At 41.9% G+C, this 7,898-nt stretch overlaps 2 protein-coding genes across 3 annotated transcripts; one reads left to right on the forward strand and one right to left on the reverse strand.

The window, feature by feature from the left end:
- Positions 1-51: 51 nt before the first annotated feature.
- Positions 52-3,512, forward strand: LOC149386901 (putative CoA ligase CCL12). The gene is made up of 14 exons (XM_089624643.1): positions 52-346; positions 423-552; positions 631-890; positions 980-1,181; positions 1,260-1,300; positions 1,389-1,505; positions 1,578-1,651; positions 1,731-1,951; positions 2,045-2,139; positions 2,218-2,434; positions 2,515-2,640; positions 2,736-2,834; positions 2,899-3,108; positions 3,196-3,512. The coding sequence occupies exons 1-14, from the start codon at positions 102-104 to the stop codon at positions 3,307-3,309; spliced, it is 2,151 nt and encodes a 716-aa protein (XP_089480769.1). The 5' UTR covers positions 52-101; the 3' UTR covers positions 3,310-3,512.
- LOC149386902 (DEA(D/H)-box RNA helicase family protein) lies at positions 3,488-7,345 on the reverse strand. 2 transcript variants are annotated; one of them, XM_089624641.1, is made up of 8 exons: positions 6,886-7,345; positions 5,945-6,220; positions 5,520-5,843; positions 5,212-5,301; positions 4,918-5,073; positions 4,391-4,821; positions 4,070-4,227; positions 3,488-3,965 (listed from the first exon to the last, which is right to left on the reverse strand). In XM_089624641.1, the coding sequence occupies exons 1-8, from the start codon at positions 7,267-7,269 to the stop codon at positions 3,622-3,624; spliced, it is 2,163 nt and encodes a 720-aa protein (XP_089480767.1). In that variant the 5' UTR covers positions 7,270-7,345; the 3' UTR covers positions 3,488-3,621. The 2 variants fall into 2 exon arrangements, with proteins under 2 accessions (XP_089480767.1, XP_089480766.1); XM_089624640.1 differs by having other exon boundaries at positions 5,212-5,406.
- Between the last annotated feature and the right edge of the window lie 553 nt (positions 7,346-7,898).

Genomic DNA, 7,898 nt, shown 5'->3' on the forward strand with positions numbered 1-7,898 from the left:
CTGACAAGAAAAGTCCGAAGTGAGTGAATGAGTCTATATCTTTCAATTAAACCCATCGCCGTATCTATACACTGCTCTCACTCTCAGCGTCAGAAGAAGAAATGACGACCATGATCGGCTTATCGGATGATTTGGTCAAAGCAGGTCTCACCCCCGACGAGGCCAACGAGCTCCACACAATCCTCCGCACCGGATCCGACCCGCAAGACACGTGGCGAGAGGTGGTTGGGCGGAGAGCGCTGAAGCCGTGGTACCCTCACGCCGTCCACCGTTTGGTCTACAACGCCGTCTACTCTCGCTGGGACGCCTCTTCTTCTGGACCTCCTCTCTTCTTCTTTCCTTCTCTGTAATCTCTCTCTCTCTCTTTCTCTCTCTCTCTCTCTCTCGCTCTCAGTTTGGTGATTCGTGTTATTTTTGCGCAGAGACGAATCCAAGATATCAAACCTGGGACGCGTCATGGAGAAGCACGGCCCGAAGCTTCTGGGAACTTCTTACAAAGATCCCATATCCAGTTTTAGTCTCTTCCATAAATACTCTGTTCAACACCCCGAGGTACTACTTACCTTTTGTGGATTTGCTTTGCCTTGCGTCTCAAGTAACCCAAAACAAAAATGTTGTACCCAAACCCAGGAATACTGGTCGATCGTCATAGACGAGCTTTCGGTCACGTTCCGAGAAGCTCCGAAGTGTATCCTCGACAGGTCCGACAAGTCGAAGCCAAGCGGGTCTTGGCTTCCGGGCTCGGTTCTCAACATAGCCGAGTGTTGTTTGTCTCCGAGCTCCAACCCCAGGAAGACCGACGACAGTCTGGCCATCGTGTGGAGGGACGAGGGTTCCGACGATTCCGCCGTCAACGGCATCACACTCAGGGAGCTTAGGGAGCAAGTAATGTACGGCTACTTTTTTTTATTATTATTAAAAAAATCTCTTGTTCATACTTTGCTGATTCAATATATGAAAAAATCGAGATGATACTCAGGACTGTCGCGAACGGGCTCGATGCGATATTCTCGAAAGGAGATTCGATCGCCATAGACATGCCAATGACTGCCAACGCGGTCGTTATATATCTCGCGATTGTATTGTCGGGAATGGTTGTCGTGTCCATAGCCGATAGCTTTGTTGCCAAGGAAATCGCTACTCGGTTGCGCGTTTCCAAAGCCAAGGCTGTCTTCACTCAGGTAGTTTCTCAACCGGTGTTTTTTTTTTCTTCGCAACCCTCTAGAAATGATGATATCTAAAGCCAATTTTGTGTTCAGGATTTCATACTAAGAGGAGGTCGAAAGTTTCCGCTATACAGGTATTTGATAAATACGCCGTTTCTCTTTTCCTCTTTGAGTTTTAGGGAACAGATCATAAAACATCAACGATTACGTTCGTCCTTGCAGTAAAGTTGTGGAAGCTTCATCGTGTAAAGCAATTGTTCTTCCGGCGATCGGGGACGATATCGGCGTTCGTTTAAGAGACCAAGACATGTCATGGCAACACTTCCTTAGCCATTCAAAGTATATTTGAAACCTCTCTTTTTTCTTTATGATGGTCTCTGGCGTACGAGTAATTTTCTTTCTTGTTTGCAGATCAAAAAACTACTCTCCGTTCCATCAGCCAATAGACGCGGTGATAAACATACTATTCTCGTCCGGAACCACAGGCGTGTGCGAAATTGTTTTGTTCGACTATTGTTTTGCTCTTTTAAATCGTAGAAATGTCTTTGACATTATTGTTTTCAGGGGATCCAAAAGCCATTCCATGGACACAACTTTCTCCGATCAGATGCAGTGCCGAAATGTGGGCCCAAATCGACGCGAAAGTGGGTGACGTGGCATGTTGGCCCACGAACTTGGGGTGGGTTATGGGCCCGCTCTTGCTCTTCTCGTGCTTTCTGACTGGCTCAACTCTTGCGCTTTACCACGGATCGCCTCTCGGGCGCGGCTTTGGAAAATTCGTTCAAGTTGGTTCATTCTCATTTCTTTAACGCTTTCTATAGACCGGAAATGGTTCCGAGAATTCGATTGTTATTATTATTATTATTATCTGTGGCCAGGATGCTGGGGTAACGATGTTAGGTACGATTCCGAGTCTCGTCAAAGCTTGGAAGAGTTCGGAGTGTATGAAGGGCCTAGATTGGACAAAGATAAGGTAATTAACTTGTTTTTAAAAAAAAAAAAAAAATCCATTTCTTGCGAGACAAGTAACTTACTATGAATATCTCTGCAGGGTGTTTGCTACGACAGGAGAGGCGTCGAACGTCGATGACGATCTGTGGCTCTCGTCGCAAGCCTATTACAAGCCCATCATCGAGTGCTGCGGAGGAACCGAGCTCGCTTCATCGTACCTCCAAGGAAGCTTACTTCGGCCGCAAGCTTTTGGAACGTTCAGCGGTGCCTCGATGACAGCGGGCTTTGTCATTCTCGACGAACATGGGAGTCCTTATGTACGCGTATTTCTCCAAGCTTTTGTCTTATTTCGAAAACCGAGGTTCTTTTCTAATTTTAATCAATTAATATGACACAGCCGGACGATGAGCCGTGCACCGGTGAAGTAGGCTTGTTTTCCCTTTACATGGGAGCCACCGATCGGCTACTTAATGCCGATCATGAAAAGGTCTACTTCGAGGGAATGCCACAATACAACGGAATGGTAAGAAAACTCTCTTTTTATGTTACATGACAACACTATAAGAAGCAGAAAATCGGATTTTTACCGGGTGTTATATTTGAAATATGGATCGGCAGAGTCTGAGGAGACACGGCGACATTATTAGGAGAATGATCGGAGGCTTTTATGTCGTTCAAGGCAGAGCCGATGACACTATGAATCTCGGTGGAATCAAGGTAAAATGTTTGCGAGTATATGTATGTTTTGATACTTACCTAAACAAGTGTTTTAAATATGCAGACGAGTTCGGTTGAAATAGAAAGAGTGTGTGACCAATCCGACGAGGGTATTATATCAGAGACCGCGGCCATTAGCGTGTCTCCGGTCAATGGTGGTCCAGAACTTCTCGTTATATTTGTCGTTTTGAAAAACGGATGTGAATCGGAAGCGGAAACACTCAAGATGAAATTCTCAAAAGCCATTCAGCGCAACCTTAATCCTCTGTTCAAGGTTTGGATTTTCTTCGAAATATAATTTTAGGGTCGCTCCCTTGTGCTTTGGGGTTTTTTTTTAACAGATTGAAATGGTTTATGACAGGTGAGTTTCGTGAAGATTGTCCCTGAGTTTCCTCGAACGGCTTCTAATAAGCTACTGAGACGAGTCTTGAGGGACCAAATGAAGAATGAGCTCTTGGTTCGGAGCAGAATGTGACCGCAAAATCACGAGCCAAACTTCTTTTTATGCTTCTATTTGTCTCTTACCGTTTTGTCAATAAAAACCACATTTGCAATAGATCTCTGCAATGTTGTCAATGAGCACTTGGATGTAACATTTGAAGTGAACTTCATTTTGTTAAAATAAACTCGCCCAGTATAAACAATCTTTCATAAACATAAATAAAATCTCATTCAAAACTTGGGCAATGAAATTGCGAGCTATTAGTAAATTAAAGCCTGACAAACTAGGATTTTAATAAAATAAATATGTGATCAAAATTTTGTGAGAAATAGTTTCCGAACTCAGCTATTCATTCATGGAACTTAACAGCTTGAGAGCCAAAGCTTCTTGCTCGGCCAGAGAGATTTTGTCGGCAACAAAGCCAGCTTTAGTATCTGCATCTTCTTCTCCGTCGCTGTCATTCGCTATCTTTGTTCGTTTGTTGCGACGAGACTTTCCTTTCTTAACATTATCATAGCCGTCACTCTCCTCTTCTTCTTCTTCTTCGTCGTCTTCCTCGTCCTTCCTATTCCTCTTTAATTTCTCCTTCAATTTCTTCTCTCGCCGGCGATTGCGGTCGAGAACCTTGTCTTCCTTGTCTGCTCGCTTCATCTCTTCCCTCATCGTGTTGTAATGTTCCTGTTTCTTATCTGCCAAAACACATCGTAATATATATTTAAGAGAATATCAGATTTCTGAATTCCTTCTCTAACGGCACACGTTACTTGGGCGCGAAGAAAGAAACAATATTTACCGGGATCAAGCTTGACTTTATCACCGGCTTTTGTTGTGTTGGCTATCGCTGCAAGTGGGGGCAAAGTGTTGCCTTCGTCATCAAATACAACCCTGGTCCCGATCGGCCGATGGATATTGATCTTCAACTTCTTTTTCTTCGGAACCCGAGCCACCGGACTAGTAGGACGAAAAAGAGCATATATTACCATTTCATAAATATAAAAATAAAACCAGCAACGGAGGGCAAAAGAGGACATAATTGGCACACATTCTCATATTTCACATTTGCATTGCTAATTTGAAAATTATTAGGGAAAGTGAAAAAGGAAAGGTGACATACACGACATCTGCTAGTTTCACTTCTGGTCCTTCCTCGTCAGTAGAATCATCTCCAAAAAGAGGAGTCTTTTTCACGGTCTCTCCTTTCAAGTCACCGATATCATCATCATCGGCAGCTTCTTCAAGATCTGTTTTGAATTCGTCTTCCTCGTCGGAACTTTCCGGTTCAGGAGCAGCAGAATTTTCCACCGTTTTGTTGGCATTGCCTTTCTGATTCAAAAACCGAATCCTTGGGGTTATAGGAAGACCAAGCGAAGCTGAGTACTGATCGACGGCTAATTTTGTGACATTGAAGATCTCTTTATCCTTGTTCTTGTGCACTGACCGTAAGTATGTCAAAAGCGCCCTTTCAGCTTTGGACTTCAAATCGGGATACTTCACTAGCAAAGCTGCCAAGAGCCCAGAAACCGCTTGCATCTTCTCTGCATTTGCCTGATAAATCGGCATAAAAGTTTATTAAAATTGCCATACAAAGGAGATGATATATAATACATCATATATAATGTAGAACAGCATGCTCAAATGTACCTTAATCCTTCGGATGTTTATTTTCTGCGCTTCTAATTTCTTAAGCATTTCAACCTCCGAGGGAATTAAAAACATTACTGATCGGCCAACAGAATTGTAACGAGCTGTGCGACCGACTCTGTGAATGTATGCGTTTACATCCTCTGGACAATCCACCTGTGCACGGTAAAAATAAATAAATAAATAAATAAAATTAAAAAAAACATCATTTTCGATCCAAGCTAGACTGAATGAAAAGTTTTGCTTGTTGATAAAAAAAACTATTCTAAAAACTTGAACTGAACCAAGGCTTACCTGAACAACCCAGTTAACTCCCTTGTTAAAATCAAGACCCCTCGAGCCTACATCGGTGCAGAAAAGAACAGAGCGCTTGTCCTCACAGAACTGTGTATACACAGTCATTCTTTTAATCTGCTTCATCTTTCCATGAAGACACTTCAGCGGTATTCCAGGTGTGAGTTTTTTGAAGGCTTCAAAAGCAAACATTACCTGCATATAAACTAACATTAGCTCCGATAAGAAAAAAAAATTAAAATGAAAAAAAACATTAGCAATCATGAGACAGCGAAATAATTTATTTACACAATCTACCAAAAACTAACCTGTTTGCGGGTAGAAAAAAACACAAGGATCTTTGAATTGAGATGGGTCTTTATAAAACTCCACAGCATGTCCATCTTTTCTTCCAGTGGAACAATCATCGCAGTCTGTTGCAGATTTGCGGGAGTGGCAGTACGAGACTCTTCGTGAACACTTATATACTCTGGATCTCTCAAACTAAGTCTCGCGAGGTCCTGGACTGATTTGGTTTGAGTTGCCGAGAAGAGAAATGTCTGCCTCTTCTTCGGTAGCTGTGAAATGATCGCATTCACATCACTCTTAAATGCCACGTCGAGGATTCGATCTGCCTCATCAAGGACCAAAACCTGTTCCCTGGCAAAGGAAGGAAATTCCCTGCGGAAATTAGAGACAAAAGCAACCAAAAACCAGAGAAAGAAAATATCTAGCAAGAATCTTGATTCTAGACCTGAAGTTGTGAACAGTCGAAATTGACAGTCTGGTCCATATGTTGAAGAAGACGGCCGGGAGTGCAAACCAATATGTTCATGTCATTGACATGCTCTTTCTCAACATCCACATCTTTTCGACCACCGATCAGAAGTCCAGCACTGAAATTATGGTGCCTTCCGACTGATTTCAGAACCTCGAAGATCTGATCCGCCAATTCTCTTGTCGGGGACAAGATGATGCTTCCCACTCCACACTCGGCTCCGTAGCGCTCTCTGTACAGTTTCTCCAAAACCTACAATGGATGGTAAGTTACGTAAATAAATAAAATAAAAAAAACCGCTGATTTCTCATACGTTGCAAAGAGATTAACCTGTAAACTCAGCTTCAGACGAGGCGATCAGTCGGAAAAAAAAAAAAAGGAAATAGATAGAGTTTTGGCACCCAAATGTTTAAAACTTGAAGTATGATTAATTAATTTGGCTAGATTCGGATACCCTTGCATAACCAGAACAACAAAATATCTCAAGAAAATCATTTTTTTGGCTTTACAAAACAAAAAGGCAAACCGCAGTTTCTATGTCCTAATCAAAATCGCTAAGATAAAAACCTTGTACGATCGTCAAACTTCAGAAGAAAGGTAATAAGTCAGAACAAAGTTGAAATGGAGGGAATTTCGGCACCCAATTGTTAGAAATCTTGAAGGTTTGGCTAGAATGACATTCAGAACTTTTGCAAGTTCTGGATTCTTAATGGAAATATCTTTAGTAACAAAATCTATAACGCAAACAAATTTTTTTGGCTATACAATACAAACCGAAAAAGGCAAAACAAATTCAGACAATCAAAACCGCTGGGAAATTCAGCCAAGCCAAACACCAGAAAACATAAAAGCTAGAAAATGAAGCTCAACTCTGAAACCAAAAAGTAAACCTCATATCTTAACAATAAATCACTAACCGGAATAACGAATGCGAGAGTCTTTCCAGAGCCAGTTTTGGCTGCACCGCGAATGTCCCTGCCACAGAGCGCGTGAGGCAACGCGGCTCTCTGAATCTCCGTCATCTCCACGAAATTCGACTGCCTCAGACCGTCCTTCGTCTTCTGCGACAACGGCAATTGGTCGAACAACTTCACGCCGGAGTACCGCGAGAACTCCGACGTTATTCCGCCGCCGGAGTCGATTCGGCCGATCTTGGCGGTGGAGGGAAGCGGAGGGAGAGAGAGCGGGTTCGTTCCGCTCTCAGGCTTCTGCGCCTCGATCCATGATTTCAGGAGTTTCAGTTCTTGTTCCTCCGAGAGTCGGTTTTGCTTTCGGACGAGCTTGGATTTGGGCCTTCCCATGGCGGATTTTAGGGTTTCAGGGAGGGAGAAGATTAGACAAGGGGTTTTGCATTAGGGTTTAAGATAAATGGTTTGGGGGGTTTTCTTTAAGAATTGTAGGGATTTGCTTGCAAATATCAAAAATATTTAGCTAGTTGCTTAACCATTATTTTGCATATTGGCTATTGATTTAGCTAAGCAAATCTAAGCAAATTGGCTAATTTAAGCTAGTTGCTTAACTATTTAGCTCTAGAAAATCTATGTGGCAAAAATACTATTTAACTAAGCAATACCCTAAGCTAAACCATTAAAGATGCTTAGGGCTCTTCAGTCTTCACACATTACATATATTCATTTACTTCCTACAGTATTAAGTGATTAACAAAAGCAGCCGAATACAAAAATACCGAGAAAAGTTGAAAAAAAAAAAAAAAATCGGTACCGTTGAACTTACCGTTACCGTTGATAAATACCGTCAAATACCGTATTTACCCAGAGGAATCAAGAAAAAAAAAATACAAAAAACATACAAAGTACGTAGGATAAAATTCATAAAATAAATAATAGTGCATAATGTTTCAACATATTACCAACTTACAAACACAATAAAAACTAAGTTCAATAGTAAAAACCAAAATGATATAGTTAAA

The sequence above is a fragment of the Urtica dioica genome, chromosome 8, assembly GCF_054948205.1.
Source record: "Urtica dioica subsp. dioica isolate 48M chromosome 8, U.dioica_male_clone48M_v1_H2, whole genome shotgun sequence".
In the NCBI taxonomy this organism is placed as follows: domain Eukaryota; kingdom Viridiplantae; phylum Streptophyta; class Magnoliopsida; order Rosales; family Urticaceae; genus Urtica; species Urtica dioica.

Excerpts from the sequence above, each read along its gene's own strand:
- LOC149386901 (XM_089624643.1), top strand. The coding sequence starts at position 102 with ATGACGACCATGATCGGCTTATCGGATGATTTGGTCAAAGCAGGTCTC. Across the intron at positions 553-630 it reads ACTCTGTTCAACACCCCGAG|GAATACTGGTCGATCGTCAT; the intron begins GTACTACTTACC and ends ACCCAAACCCAG. Across the intron at positions 1,952-2,044 it reads GCTTTGGAAAATTCGTTCAA|GATGCTGGGGTAACGATGTT; the intron begins GTTGGTTCATTC and ends ATCTGTGGCCAG.
- LOC149386902 (XM_089624640.1), bottom strand. The coding sequence starts at position 7,269 with ATGGGAAGGCCCAAATCCAAGCTCGTCCGAAAGCAAAACCGACTCTCG. Across the intron at positions 6,221-6,885 it reads CTCTCGCATTCGTTATTCCG|GTTTTGGAGAAACTGTACAG; the intron begins GTTAGTGATTTA and ends CATCCATTGTAG. Across the intron at positions 3,966-4,069 it reads TAAAGTCAAGCTTGATCCCG|ATAAGAAACAGGAACATTAC; the intron begins GTAAATATTGTT and ends GTGTTTTGGCAG.